The sequence below is a fragment of the Schistocerca gregaria genome, chromosome 2 (assembly GCF_023897955.1).
Source record: "Schistocerca gregaria isolate iqSchGreg1 chromosome 2, iqSchGreg1.2, whole genome shotgun sequence".
In the NCBI taxonomy this organism is placed as follows: domain Eukaryota; kingdom Metazoa; phylum Arthropoda; class Insecta; order Orthoptera; family Acrididae; genus Schistocerca; species Schistocerca gregaria.
The window spans coordinates 490688353-490704443 of record NC_064921.1 but is presented as its reverse complement, the minus strand read 5'-3'; the positions used below and the strand labels follow the sequence as shown (position 1 = coordinate 490704443).

Below are 16091 nucleotides of genomic sequence, written 5' to 3'. Positions count from 1 at the left end.
GTTTGCACATTTACACCACACTGAGCCTTCTGACTGTGAGCACTCCCTATCAAAGGATAGACAGGTATGGCACTCTGATAGCTATGCCACTACGCTATCTGTTAGTGGACGACACTAAAACCATTATCAGTACATCTACTACCATCGAATCAAAATCGAAGTCGTCTTTCCAGGTGTACTAAATTTTTTCCGGCACTGTATGGATACTGGTGTTATCTCTCGATATACTTACTCTGCTAATAAAGAGTCGAGATGCTAGTAGTACTAAGTTAGTATTGATAATGAGACACTGAGCGACGCTGCTGGTCGGCCTTTCGCTACCAAATGTCCCATCAGACCCGATCACTTAGTAAGCATTGGTCGAGAAGTTTAGTATCGTTATATTCTTTCCCTCCAACAGAAAACGAAACTCAAACGGGGAGATTTAGTGCCTGACTTTCTCGGGAAACAACATGCAGAAATCAGAAATAACTGATTTTAACAGCTGCTGCGGAAGACGACCATGCAAACAAACGTGACATGAAGACATGTTTTGAACAATGGGAAAGGAAAGAACGCAGTCGTGTGTGAAATATAATAATAACTATAGTTTGACTCTTACATAGAAGGAAACAGCAACCAGCGACTTTTTACAATGCTATTTGTTTAAATAGCGCTGTTACCGGTTTCGAACCAATTGGTTCATCTTCAGACGGCTAGTTCACGCTAAGATACATTTTACATTAGCTTTCGCCTTTTGTTTTCCCAACTTATTAAATTTCATTGGGGTGGTGGTGCCCTATAACCAAATCAAGATGTGAGACAATGTCTTTAACTGTAACTGTGCTTCACAACGATTTTTAGTGATGTAGACAAATTTTTAAAGGAAAGATGTTTCAGTTATTTCATCGTAACTCTTTTTTTTCAGGATTCGTGAAGAAAAACAAAGTATAATGTACGACTTCTTTATAAAAATCAGTTCGATGTGGATGGTTAGAATGCATATGTTGTTAGTGGTACAGTATTTTTGGAAAAAGACCTTTCCATTCCACTCGCCACTTTAGAAGTAAGGTTACAACAGTTCAAATCTTTTTACGTCGCTTGATAAGAAGGATATTGGTCGGTCCAATTTCTTTCGTTTGACTCTTTTGCTGGCTTCATTATTATTCCAGTCACCAGATAATTCACCTCTTTGCCAGTTTAAATTTAATATTTTAAGAATGCGTTGCACACTGTTGTTGCAGGTGTCTGCGGCGCCTTGGCTCCAGCTCGCCGCTGCCTCCAACAAAACCCACTCGAAAGGTAAGTAGCCGGCCGCTGTGACCGAGCGGTTCTAGGCGCTTCAGTCGGGAACCGTGTTCCTGCTACGGTCGTAGGTTCGTATCCTGCCTCGGGCATGGATGTGTGTGATCTCCTTTGGTTAGTTAGGTTTAAGTAGTTCTAAGTCTAGGAGACTGATGAATGGCTCTGAGCACTATGCGACTTAACTTCTGAGGTCATCAGTCGCCTAGAACTTAGAACTAATTAAGCCTAACTAACCTGACATCACACACATGCATGCCCGAGGCAGGATTCGAACCTGCTACCGTACCGTTCGCTCGGATCCAGACTGCAGCGCCTAGAACCACACCGCGACCATTTGAAAGGTAATCAACGCTCTTTTTTTTCTACAACTTCTGTTTCATTGGTTTGTACCGAATAAAAACATCTGTAAGTTCGCTCACTCGCAAAATATTTTCACGGAACAGGATTACGTTTATGGATAAAGTGATTTCTTAACTCGGCAACGAAACTCACAGTAACATCACTTTATTGCAGGTGACAGGCTACCAGTATACAGAAATGTAACTCAACAATGTAGAAAAAAACCGAGGTAATAACAACAACAACAAATACTATGTTAGGTCTAATCTCGTTAGAATAATACGAGGTTGTGCTGAAAAGGAATGATTGTTACGTTAAAAGTCAAATTTTTTAAAATAAAACACACTTTATTAACATCCTGCATCGTTATTCTTCATGTCTGCATAGTTATTTCTCAATATAGTCACCACAGCGACAAACACATTTCTCCCAACGAGAGACCAGTTTGTCGATAGCGTCACTGCAGAATGTTTGACTTCCTTGACGGAGCCACAACGTCGTCTCTGCTTGCACCGCTTCAGCACTATCAAAGTGAAGAGCTTCAAGCTTTAAATGTTTGGAACGGATGGAAGTGGAATGGGGCCAAGTCGGAACTGTGTGGAGGATGATCGATGGCAGTGGACCCAATGCTTCGGATTGTTACAGAAGTCGCAGCGCTCGCGTGTGGTCTGGTACTACCAGGCTGAACGAGAAGGTGCTCCAAGTGTGGCCCAATTCTTCGAATTCGAAACTCGACTGCAGCGCGCTGTTTCTCACGCATCGACATACGTTACAAACCGCCATGTTAGACGCTGCAATAAGGATCCCTCTAGCGACAGAGGGCTGCAAATACGTAGAGGGGAAGAATAAAGATGTTAATAATGTTCGTTTTATTGAAAAAATTTTAAGAGTTTTCACATAAAAATTCGGAGGCATTACTTTTCAGCATGCCCTCGTAATTATTTAAACCGTGGTGGTGGTGGTAGTTAGTGTTTAACGTCCCGTCGACAACGAGGTCATTAGAGAAGGAGCGCAAGCTCGGGTTAGGGAAGGATTGGGAAGGAAATCGGCCGTACCCTTTCAAAGGAACCATCCCGGCATTTGCCTGAAACGATTTAGGGAAATCACGGAAAACCTAAATCAGGATGGCCGGAGACGGGATTGAACCGTCGTCCTCCCGAATGCGAGTCCAGTGTGCTAACCACTGCGCCACCTCACTCGGTCAAAACGTGGTAGCATATAACAGAACTGAATAGCGAGTACCTAGCAACGAGTGTCCAAAGATGCTAGAACCTGTTTGGGTTTATATAAAAATGGTTGTTTGGGTAATAGGTGGACCTGGAGCTCAGTAATTTTGTCTGAAAACAGAGCTACTACTAGAGCTTCGGAACCAAAAGACGTATTCTATGTTGTTTCTCTCGCGTTTTCTCTTTCCTGGGTTTCAAACAGGCAATATGGAATTGGCTTCGTACCGATTACCTGATAAATTTCAAAAAACTCAATTAACTTGTTCTCTGCTATTATTTGTGTAAACAACACCTAAGAAACATAAATCTTAAGAGCATAGCTGTCACTCTTCATCTTCAATTCTTTCATTGTCTGGCCGTGTGCGACCAGATTTCTTAAACAGACTTCCTGATACGGACATTTCTGATCATAGAGACTATCTGTCCCAAATGTTTCTTCCTAAGATTCGCTCCAACGATAGCTAGACGACTGACACTTAGTTCTGGTGTCCGACTGACATGTTGTTGCCTTTTGCGAATCAACACATCGTTCTCGCAAGCAAGTGTGTGCCGGTTATGAGTTCGCCGGTAGCCATAACGATCTCAACTCTGATGTTAACGGTTCCACAGCCACCTCCAGTGACCCCTCCATGTTTCAGCCTCGCCACTGCCACTTCCGACCACTTACGTGTGATGCTATCTTTGCAGTAGTAAACTAATGAAGGCTATTTTCAAGATAGCCCTCGTACATCATCTGTAAAATAAAGCTGTTTACATCTCAGAAATATGCGGTTACAACGTCAAATTTCGAATTGTCACTTTTACTACAACAGTAGTAAGTATCGGAATTCCTCTGTGAAGCGAGAAACGTACTCTTTTAAATAAACTACATTCCAATCAATAATTCGGTCGCCAGGATACCAATGGCCAATAGACCCGTGCCCGAAATAAAGTGATTTGCGTGTAGGAAGTATATATCCCAACCTGAAATGATCAGCGAAACTAAGACCTTTTCTGATGCATGTTGAAAGAGAAATTCAAGCTTAAATTTGGATGGAGGACAAACCTGAATTAGACACAAAGGTACAACTACTTCAATAAATATTTAGATTACAGGAAGAATAAAACACCACTACTCGACCAGGTAGCCGGGGTCATCACCGCACACCTCTGCAGTAGTGCTCGACTCGGAGGTAAGCTGGTTCAAATCATGGTGGCATCGAGTTACCGATCACCAGTCTTTGTGCCAGTCCTGGATTATATTAACCTTTCCGCAGCCCGTCATGAAGTGAGGTCGTGTGACAATGTTGATGGTGATCCCCCATCGGATGGGTACGTTAAGTATGGAGGCCCTCTTCATGCTCCTCCAAAGGAGTAAGCTATATGCCCGGACTGGGTGTCACCCTCTCTCTTCCCTTCATTCATAATAACACTAACCCAAAACCACGCCGTATAAACACTCATCAAAGTGTTATACGGCAGTTTATATCAAACTGTCTCGCAGTTTACTTTATAATGTAATATGAACATCTCAGTAGTCAGTATAGTCCATTCCTTAACAAGCTATGAAAACTGCAGACAGTATTCGCTACTGCCAATGAGTTCATTGCTAATTGCTTTTTCTTCTCCTTTCCTTTTATTTTGGCGAGTGAGAGCTGTTATTTCATGCAGCCCTGGGAGCTTTCTTTAGCTGGTTCGTGACACGGTAGTTAGAAAGATTAGGGTATCATAAACTTGTTCGGCTCTGAAAGCAGCATCTGAGCAGGTAAAGGACAGTGAACTCGCTGGGTCTCATCTATGTACACTAGGCATGCTGGTGACTGACTACATTCTGTAAAAACTAAAATTTTTGAGATACTAGGAGGAATCCTTTTTGGAAAGATAAAAACCTGAAAGCCAGATTTAGCAATCCGAATCTGAGACCGTGAGAAAGGGCCATTATCTGTGGCCATGTCATGAAGGAATGTTCATTTAAATCCAAGTAACAGGGTCTCTCATTAACTCACAATAATTATATAGATATAAGACGCACTTTTCTGAGTGTGTCTACGTATAAGCCTTTTTGTTGGCAGGGATTAGAAACCCGTCATGTAGTGGGAAAGATTTTCTTCTTTGCTTCGCAAACGAAGCCACTATTGGTTAGGTATAACAAAATCGTTGAGGTAGGAATTCTTTGAACTTGTTCATAAAATTATATTAGTTGGAACATGAAAAGTCTGCTGCAATTGGTCGGCGACCTATGCTGACAGATACCTTTAAGTTTCAGAGAGTAAATTCAGCAGGCTGATAAATAAATAATTTTAATTGAGTCATTTGTGGGTTCTTGGTGAAACATTGAAAATGAACAAACATGGTTTTTTTACTTGTTTGTTAAATTTTATAAGCCCATTTTGAAATACATTACTGATTCCCAAAGATAATCTGGAACCGTGCGACCGCTACGGTCGCAGATTCGAATCCTGTCTCGGGCTTGGATGTGTGTTATGTCCTTAGGTTAGTTAGGTTTAAGTCGTTCCAAGTTCTAGGGGACTGATGACCTCAGATGATAAGTCCCATAGTGCTCAGAGCCATTTGAACCCAAGGGCAGTAATGCACAGATAAACAGGATGACAAGGCAAAAATAATCTGGTAAATAAACATAGAATGGTCAGAAACAGTCTGTTTTTTAGGGTGTTGGAGGGGAGGTTATGTTGAGAAATAATTCTAACACTGAAGTTAGCCAATAAGGTCGCTGTGCGTGCAAGTTCAAGCACTTGTAAGCACCAACATGTGGTAACGCACAGAGATCTGTGGGTCTGTGAGCTACCACCTGTTCACATGCTCATTTCCAGTTAAAATGTGCCTGTTTAGGGTGTGATAAATTTAAGCTATATGAGCAGAAGTTACACTACGTGATCAAAAGTATTAGGACACCGCCAAAAACAAACGGTGGTCATATTAGGTGCATTGTGCTGCCATCTACTGCCAGATACGCCATACCAGCGACCTCAGTTGTCAATAAATATCATGAGAGAGCAGAATGCGGCGGTCTGCGGAGCTCAGGGCCTTCGAACGCGGCCAGGTGATTGGGCGTCACTAGTGCCATTCGGGAGTGCGCGAGATTTCCAGCCTCCTAAACATCCCCAGGTCCACTGCATCCGAGGTGCTAGTGAAGTGGAAGCGTGAAGGGACACGTACAACACAAAAGCGGACAGGCCGACCTGGTCTGTTGACTGACAGAGACCGCCGACAGTTGAAGAGTGCCGAAATGTTTGATAGGCAGACATCTATCCACACCATCAAATAGGAATTCCAAACCAAACTGCATCAGGATCCACTGCAAGTACTATGACATCTCTTGCTCAAGCGGCTACTCATAAGGCACACATTACGCCGATAAATGGCAAACGACGCCTCGCTTGGTGTAAGGAGCGTAAACGTAGGCGACTGAACAGTGGAAAAACGTTTTGTGGAGTCACTAATCACGGTACACAATGTGGCGATCCGGTGGCAGGGTGTGGGTATGACGAGTGCCCGGTGAACGCCATCTGGCAGCCTGTGTAGTGCCAGCAGTAAAATTCGGAGGCGGTGGTGTTGGGGAGTGGTCGTGTTTTTCATGGAGGGGGCTTGGACCCCTTTGTTGTTTTGTGTGTCACAGGACAGGCCTACATTGATGTTTTAAGCATCTTCTTGCTTCCCATTCTTGAAGAGCAAATCGGGGATGGCGATTGCATCTTACAACACAATGGAGCACCTGTTCATAATGCACGACCTGTGGCGGAGTGGTTACACGACAATAAATCCCTGCAATGGACTGGCCTGCTCAGAGTCCTGATCTAAATCTTATAGAACACCTTTGGGACGTTTTGGAACGCCTACTTCGTGCCAGGCCGCACCGACCGACATCGATACCTCTCCTCAGTGCAGCACTACTTTAAGAATGGGCTGCCATTCCCCAATAAACCTTCCAGAACCTGACTGAACGTATGCCTGCGAGATTGGATGCTGTCATCAAGGCGAAGGGCGAGCCAACGCCGTATTTAATTCCAGCATTGCCGATGGAGGGCGCCAAGAACTTGTAAGTTATTTTCAGCCAGGCGTCCGGATACTGTTGATCACATAGTGTATATCCTCACTCAGTTTCCAGACGGTTCACCACTTTCGGTGTGTAGGGGAATCTTGTGATACACTTATCGCATACTTAAGTAAAGTGGTCGTCATGAGGTAAAGCCCAGTAGATATGCAACACAGCTGATGTACATGTCACACATTTGCGATCTTAACTGAAGGAAGCTACTGGGAAACTGCTGTAGTCTGCGCTTACTTACGACAGTCTAGGTAGCCAATGCTAGTTTACGTCTCAGCCTGTAACTTAGAGGGCATTTTGAACATTTCATGTAAGGGAACTTTACTTGCAATGCTGACATGTTCCGTTTGTTCAGATGTGTGTGAAATGTTACAGGACTTAACCGCTAAGGTCATCAGTCCCTAAGCTTACACCCTACTTAACCTAAATTATCTTAAGGACAAACACACACACACACACATGCCCGAGGGAGGACTCGAACCTCCGCCGGGACCATCGACACAGTCCATGACTGCAGCGTATGTTCCGTTTCTTTGCGTTTCTCATTGTTAGTTTGGTTACGAAGAGAAGTACAAAATGAGCTCTAACACGGAGATAAAGAATTTATGGACCAGTGTCCGTACAACACATTTTATTTCTCTCTCTGTGAGGAATGTTGCCTGACGTTTTAGCAATGCCTTCTTGTTACGCTATCTGCATGCGTTTTACGATAGAAACGCTCTAATTCTCCCTAGAGACGAACAAAGCAGCCCGTGCGTGAATGTGTCGGCTCACAGTCGCGCACTGGTTGCAGCGCTGGCGTACGGCGGCCATCGCATCGTGGGCGGCAGCGAGGCGGCGGGCGGCCAGTTTCCGCACCAGGCGGCGCTCACCATCGACTACTCCAGCTTCTGTGGCGGGTCGCTCGTCTCGCCGCGCTGGCTCCTCAGCGCCGCCCACTGCGCCTACGGGTCAGTACTGCAGCCCAGCTGTCACAATGTCCCAGCAACGATAGGGCAGTTTCAACATCTTAACGAAAGCTTACTGCAGTTCTACGTACAGATGGGAACTAGTTCTCTGGTAGCGGGTCTTTCACGGGAGCCGACCATTATTACACATTGACCGCTCCTTCAATATGTAGTTAAGCAATAGTGTATGTCTGCACCAAACTGTAATTCAGTTTCACACGATCGATAATTAAAAGTAAAAGGTGTCATTCTTTTGTAGCTTTCCGTGACTTAGTTGGTTAAGAACGGAAGTGTTATAGTGTCGCTGTGATGTCCGCCTCTCTGTCCGACTGTTGAAACACCTCTTTCTCAGGAACCGGTGGATACGTCAAGTTGAAATTTATGTTACATACTGAGCTCTCTGCTATCTTCGCAGTGTAAATAACTGAAGCTTTTAAGTGAATGCAATCAAAACAAACCGCCATTGACGTTACATATTTTACACTACTGGCCATTAAAATTGCTACACTCCGAAGATGACGTGCTACAGACGCGAAATTTATCCAACAGGAAGAAGATGCTGTGATATGCAAATGATTAGCTTTTCAGGGCATTCACACAAGGTTGGCACCGGTGGCGACACCTACAACATGCTGACATGAGGAAAGTTTCCAACCGATTTCTCACACACAAACAGCAGTTGACCGGCGTTCCCTGGTGAAAGGTTGCTGTGATGCCTCGTGTAAGGAGGAGAAATGCGAAACATCACGTTTCCGACTTTCAATAAGGTCGGATTGTAACCTATCGCGATTGCGGTTTATCGTATCGCCACATTGGTGTTTGCGTTGGTCGAGATCCAATGACTGTTAGCAGAATATGGAATCGGTGGGTTCATAAGGGTAATGTGGAACGCCGTGCTGGATCCCAAGGGCCTCCTATTACTAGCAGCGGAGATGACAGGCATCTTAGCCGCATGGCTGTAACGGATCGTGCACTCACGTCTCGATCCCTGAGTAAAAAGATGGGGACGTTTGCAAGACAACAACCATCTGCACGAATAGTTGTAGGACGTTTGCAGCAGCATGGACTATCAGCTTCAAGACCATGTCTGCGGTTACCCCCGACGCTGCATCACAGACAGGAGCGCCTGCGATGGTGTACTCAACGACAAACCTGCGTGCACGAATGGTAAAACGTCATTTTTTCGGATGAATCCAGGTTCTGTTTACAGCATCATGATGGTCGCATCCGTGTTTGGCGGTATCGCGGTGAACGCACATTGGAAGCGTGTATTCGTCATCGCTATGCTGACGTATCACCCGGCGTGGTGATATGGGGTGCCATACACGTCTCGGTCACATCTTGTTCGCACTGGCGGCACTTTGAACAGTGGACGTTACATTTCAGATGCGTTACGACCCGTGGCTCTACCCTTCATTCTATCCCTGCCAAACCCTACATTTCAGCAGGATAATGCACGACCGCATGTTGCAGGTCCTGCACGGGCCTTTCTGGATACAGAAAATGTTCGACTGCTGCCCTGGCCAGTACATTCTCCAGATCTCTCACCAACTGAAAACGTCTGGTCAATGGTGGCCGAGCAACTGGCTCGTCACAATACGCCAGTCACTATTCTTGATGAACTGTGGTATCGTGTTGAAGCTGCATGGACAGCTGTACCTGTACACGCCATCCAAGCTCTGTTTGACTCAATGCCCAGGCGTATCAAGGCCGTTATTACGGCCAGAGGTGGTTGTTATGGGTACTGATTTCTCAGGACCTATGCACCCAAATTACCTGAAAATGTAATCACATGTCAGTTCTAGTATAATATATTTGTCCAATGAATACCCGTTTATCATCTGCATTTCTTCTTGTTGTAGCAATTTTAATAGCAGTATATTGTATACAAAAGTTGGGCAAAAACATAACGCGTTACCATGCCTAATACATTGTGGGAAACCCGAGTACCGTGTCCTGAAATTTCTATATGTCTGTCCTATACATCCTGAATCGCAATCTTTGCAGTTAAGCTGGTAAGTTAAGCTGCTTTGCTAAATTTATCTATGGTGGCGTTGGATATTTTTAGTCCCTGTTACAGTGTATTGTTTGCTCTATATGCCCACACGTACTCCTCATTTTCTCGTAATATTTCCTGTTGTGTGTGTTATTTTGTTGCCAAATGCCAGTGTTTTCTGTTATTTGCCAATAAGAACAATAATTGTGTACTTGCAAAAAAAGATGAAAGCGCTTTCATTCACTATTATTCTCTGCAAGCATGTAACTTTAAAATTCCGATATGGTAAAAAATTGTAATTCAAAAGTAGTTGATATGTTTGCAATTAAAGTAAATGTAAAAGAAGTTACTACCAAAGAGATTCTAACCTATGAGTTTACGGTAACAAAACTTCTGCTCTAGCTGTTGGAGAAGTCGTTGTTGATCCGGAGATGTTTTGCACATGACACAGGTCGGAAACCTTCCAGTTTTCTAAAGTCAATTTATCTAGTTCTTTTAAGAAGTCCGTCGTACTCCTTCAGCAAATTGATGTTCAGACACAGAGCTTCAAGCCTATAGAGGTGGAGGAAATCGAAGAAGGCAATTCTGTAAGATAACCGTTGTTAAATAAGTATCCCATATACGTAAAAACTGAAGTGAGTTCAGAATTTTCGAAATTTGCAGTAAAGAAGTTGGTTACTCGCTCAGCCAAAACAAGTCACAATGAACACCAAGTACACAGACAATCATTTAATCCCTTCAAAACATTAGCAGCTGTATCTCAGAAACTCACAACTGAGTACGGTACATGGGATTGTTTTAACAAATTCATTTAATTTTATTTCAAAATTTTCTTTTTTAACCGTTCTAAGAATATATAGGGTGGTAATTTATTCGCTTTCAGAGTTGTATATTTTCCTACGTACTACATATACAACTATGTTTCATACATGAATTAAACCGTAAATTCAACAAGTTTGCATTTTGTTCGATACAAACGTTCCATGAGTGCCCCTCTGGTCACATGACACATGTCCAAGCGGCAGTCAAGTTCGTTCCAAACCTTATGTAGCAACATCCTGTTATTAGTCAACAGAGTAGCACTGATATGTTTTCTGAGGTATCCCAATATTCTTCGCAGTGCGGGTACGTAAACAAGGTCCTTAACATACCAAATGGTTCAAATGGCTCTGAGCACTAAGGGACTTAACATCCGAGGTCATCAGTCCCCTAGAACGTAGAGCTACTTAAACCTAACTAAGCTAAGGACATCACACACATCCATGCCCGAGGCAGGATTCGAACCTGCGACCTTAGTGGTCGCGCGGTTCCAGACTGAAGCGCCTAGAACCGCTCGGCCGCTGTGGCCGGCTTAACGTACCGCCAAAGGGAAAAATCGCAAGACATTAGGTCAGGCGACCAGGAGGTCCAAGGGAACACATTCATATCATTTACACCTGTATGCCCAATAAAGCGATGCGTAAGCTCGTTGTTTAGGTAGCGAAGAATATTGATGGTCCAGTGAGTAGATGCCCCGTCTTGTTGGAAGATCAAATTTTCTTAATCACCTGTCAGTTGTGGAAACAACCGTAACTTCAACATATCGATGTAAGTGATAGCCGTCACAGTCTTCACATAGAACAAAAACGGCCAAAACAGCTTCGTCTCTGACACCGCACAGAAAACTTTAACCTTCGCCGAATCTTTCTCATTCGACATAATTTCATAAGGATGTTCAGTGCCCCACATTTTCACATCGCGCCGATTAACCTTGCCAGATAAGAGGAAGATTTCTTCGTTACTGGATATCAGCTTGGAGGTGAAATGTTAATACGCAAGTGCTTCCTGCATTGTGATGCAAAATTAAAGGTGCGGGCCATCATATTCCAGTTTTAATTGTTGCATAACCTTGAGGCGGTACGGTTTGAAAAGTAACCACCGTCGCAAAGTCTTCCACACAGCTTTCTGCGGTATTCGAGGTTCGAGGACCGTTTACTTTTTGGACTGCGTACGAAACTGTCCATCATCCTCTCCACGCTTGTATCCAGCACACTTAGTCGACCGGTACTGTTCTGTTTACAGAGAAACCAGCGTCTCAAAACCGTCGATACCAACTCACAATGCTCTGTTTATCTGGCACTTCTCCGTAACTCCTTCTAAACGGACCCTGGACTCTTGTAACTTCTAAACATGTTGCATATTCCAATACACAAGAACTCTTTTCTTGTTCTGTCATCGTTTTGTTAAGGCACTGCATCCGAATAACGCCATATGGTGGGTGCGCTGCAAACTTGGTCACTTTGCTGTTCTATTCAAGCTCAGTCATATTTGTACATGTATTACTTTGGAAAATATAGAACTTTGAAAACGAATCATGTACAGTAGCAGTACATACACAAAAACTTAAATATTGCTACTGATAGATGTTTGCGAAAGCTAAAATGGAAAGATGGTTACTTTGTTTTCAACAAATGAGGTCCAGGAATCGGACTTCTTGTGTTAATTTCAATAAATAATCATAATAAATTAATAAATAATAAAGTACTTGTAGTGGTCGGTGAACGGCCTACACAAAGAAGTCAAAATTTCGATAACGGTTGGAAACTGAACAAGAGCAGGTGAACTCATTCAACGGAAGGAACAACTATTGAAAGTAGAACGGCACAGCTAGACAAAAAGAACATGTGACCACTCGGAAAAGAACGAGATCGACCGAACGAGATCTTTGGAGGAACGAACAACGAGCCCAACCGAAGGAGACTGAGGCGAGAACGAGACAGACCTGAAGGGAGCGGTGAACGACCATTAGGAGTCGTCCCTCGGTCCTTCCGTTCAGGTAGGACACATTCCCTCACGAACGATGAGCTCTTCACACATGCTCATAAGGTTACGATATCTTTGGAGTCAGATACGAGTATTGGTGCCTTGCAGGCCTCTGTGGTCGGGCGGTTCTAGGCGCTTCAGTTCGGAACCGCATGGCTGCTATGGTGGCAGGTTCGAATCCTGCCTCGGGCATGGATGTGTGTGATGTCCTTAGGTTAGTTAGGTTTAAGTCTAGGAGACTGATGACCTCAGATGTTAGGTCCCATAATGCTTATACCCATTTGAGCCATATTGGTGTTGTCTTACACATGTACGAATGGTATATCATTTATGCGACGGGCCTGGAGATGACGTTACTGGAACGTCGAAACTGGTTACCTAATAAAACAATATCGCTATAACGGCTGTTGGTATAGAATTGCTACATTTCATCGACCAGCCGCTGTCCCGCTCTCCTGAATCCACGATGGGGTTACATTTATCAAACCATGTATATTCTAGTGTATTTATTTATATTATTAGCTGGCTTCCGGTTTGCAAGACCATCGTTAGGCAACGCTGTACAATATCGTTTTTTCATATGTCGTGCTTTCTTTGATAAAAACGAAACTGTCTTACAGATCAGTAACTGGATACCCAGTCACCATTTACCCATGAAATAGCTTAGCAAATAAGTGGCTTTCCGAAAACTTACTGTGCATCGATATAAACGCATAGGCTTCCACAGACGGTGTTAATCTTATTGAAAGCATTCTGGTTGTATTGCCTCGTCAACTTATAAAATGCATAAAATACGAAAATATACCGTTGTTTGCAGAAGTTTTCCTCAGGGCAATCTTTTTCCTGAGGAGGACTGCTGCACCTCGGACGAAACGTCTGTACATTTTAGATTTTAAGTATTTTATAAGTTGAAGTGGCAATATACCCAGAACGCTTCTAAAGAAATCACTCAGAGTATAATTTTCAATCCGTTGACATTTCCAGTCGGTATAACCGTGGAACATTCACAGTGTGAAGAAGTAAAATCTTCCACAGCATTTTTGGTACGGTATTTCAGATGCCTGTTAAAGATAAAACAGAAGAATAGAATTACCAAACTGAAATCCTTCAGGTAATTGGCAATGAAAACAACTTTCAGGAAAGCAGGGAAACAAAGACGAAAGTGCATATGCCATAGATGATCCCTTGTAAATATGAAGAAGGTGCTTTATAAGGAAAGAAAGAAGACAATTTTTAAAATAAGTCATGAAAAATGGAGTCAGTAACTGTGCTAAATTGAAGAAACTTGGATTATAATAAATCTAGGTGGAGAGTTTCCAACCAGTCCAAATACTGCTGGTGATGAAGAAGAAGATAAGAACGAAAAGGTAGAAAAACAGTTCAGTGCCTACACAGATGGAACCAGAATAAATATTCATATGATCTGAATATTCCATTCGGGAGGACGACAGTTCATTCCCGCTTCCGGCCATTCTGATTTACGTTTTCCGTGATTTCCCTAATTCGCTCCAGGCAAATGCCGGGATGGGTCCTTTGACAGGGCATGGTCGACTTCCTTCCCCATCCTTCCCTAATCCGATGAGACCGATGACCTCGCTGTCCGGTCTCTTCCCCCAAAAAACCCAGTGAAAATTCCCTTTACAGTGCTTCAGTTTCTATAAGATGAGCAACAGTGTGCCACAAAGAAACTGCTGAACCATCACAAACAATAAGAGAGCACCTTGTCCCTAGGGCGTCGATATGGAGGATCTACTTGGGTGGCGTAAGGTCAGATTCGGCGTCTGAGGCCGGCCGCATCACCATCACGTCGTCCGAAGCCATAGTCCACGAGCAGTACGATCCTTACTACATCACCAGAGACGTCGCCGTTATCAACCTTGGTCAGGACGTCGAGCTCACCGGTAAGGTTCCAAACTTTAACGTCCAAACGTGTTTCTGTTACAACAAAATAATTATCTATATTCTTGTAATTTTAGTTATATTTCAAGTATCATGAGTCATTGGGGAACACACTGCCTCGGCGATAAATATTATGCCGTGCTGGGTAGTGGATAGACTAAATCTATGTGTAAGAACAGGAAGAAAGGTAATAATCTGAGAGCCAACTAGTCCAGCGTAGCTACAGTATATGCGTCTAATGGTGCACATATGAACGCTGGTCAGCCCGCTGGTCAAGGTGCAGCAGTGCCATTACGGCTAGGATGTCATGCGCTTTCCGTTATCTCTGTAGTGTTTCCCACACTATTTTGTAAAAAAAACTATTCATCAAATATAATTTATTTTTGCATTACATATAGCTTTATATGCCAGCGTCATGTTGAAGTGCCCATCATCTCGCTAACGCTCATATTTATTATGGTATTGCAGTTAGGTAAGACATTGCACGAAATTCGAAAAAGTTTGCATTGGAAAAAAAATTAGTCGCTATGATTTTGGGGTTGGGTTGGGTTGTTTGGGGGAAGAGACCAAACAGCGAGGTCATCGGTCTCATCGGATTAGGGAAGGATGCGGAAGGAAGTCGGCCGTGCCCTTTCAAAGAACCATCTTGGCATTTTCCTGGAGCGATTTAGGGAAATCACGGAAAATCTAAATCAGGATGGCCGGACGCGGGATTGAACCGTCGTCCTCCCGAATGCGAGTCCAGTGTGTATGATTTTCTGTTTGGTGCATATTGCACGACATGTTGCTGCAAATCAAATTTATCTAATATACAGAATTTTTCTTTAGGCTTGAAAGGAGGTCTCCATCTGTCTCCAATTTTGAGAAAATGTAATTTATGTAGCATGTTCACTTCCGACAGCATGTGCGTGGGGATGAAATATTCATAACATACTTCATATCTCCTAAACCGTTCGAGATATCAAAACCACATTTTGACAAATGATAGCACACAAGGAGAGCATGTTGCTGTATGTATGGAACTTTCTACTCTGTGTCGATATTGCCAAAGCTACAGTTTTTATTAATTTTTTTCACTCAGTTACTGAAAAATTTTTAAAAGTCGTTGAAAGCTAGAATTGAAACAACGAGCCCTCTGTCACAATTATTTAAGTCTTATTGACCAGGTTTCAACAATTCTAAGAGTGCCTTCATCAGAATTAAACAAAATGGCCTATAACATAGTTACAAATTTATAGGAAAAGACATTTTTACATAAGAAGTGTAAGTACTGTTCAACCATTCGTTGCAGTGGAAGTCAGTCCATTGCAACCTATGACTGTACAGGTACGAGCAGCCCATAATGGCCCGCTTTCACGCTTTCCTTTTTTATATATTTTGTGACTAAAGCCCTTCTGGCCTCTTAATTATTCTATATGTGACATGTAAGTGCTGCCTCTGTCTTTTATTGTTAGTCAGTACTTGCACTTTTTATATAAAAATGTCTTTTCCTGTAAATTTGTAACTATGTTATAGACTATCGTAATTGTTTAATTTTGATGAAAGCACTCTTA

At 43.1% G+C, this 16091-nt stretch overlaps 1 protein-coding gene across 1 annotated transcript in view; it reads left to right on the top strand.

Moving 5' to 3' along the window:
* LOC126335853 (brachyurin-like) overlaps nucleotides 1–16091 on the top strand; it is a 59363-nt gene that overhangs the window by 13077 nt on the left and 30195 nt on the right. The window contains exons 2-4 of the mRNA XM_049999324.1: nucleotides 1224–1281; nucleotides 7688–7844; nucleotides 14371–14540. Of these exons, the coding sequence (XP_049855281.1) occupies nucleotides 1224–1281; nucleotides 7688–7844; nucleotides 14371–14540 (385 nt within the window). The remainder of the gene's footprint in view (nucleotides 1–1223; nucleotides 1282–7687; nucleotides 7845–14370; nucleotides 14541–16091) is intronic.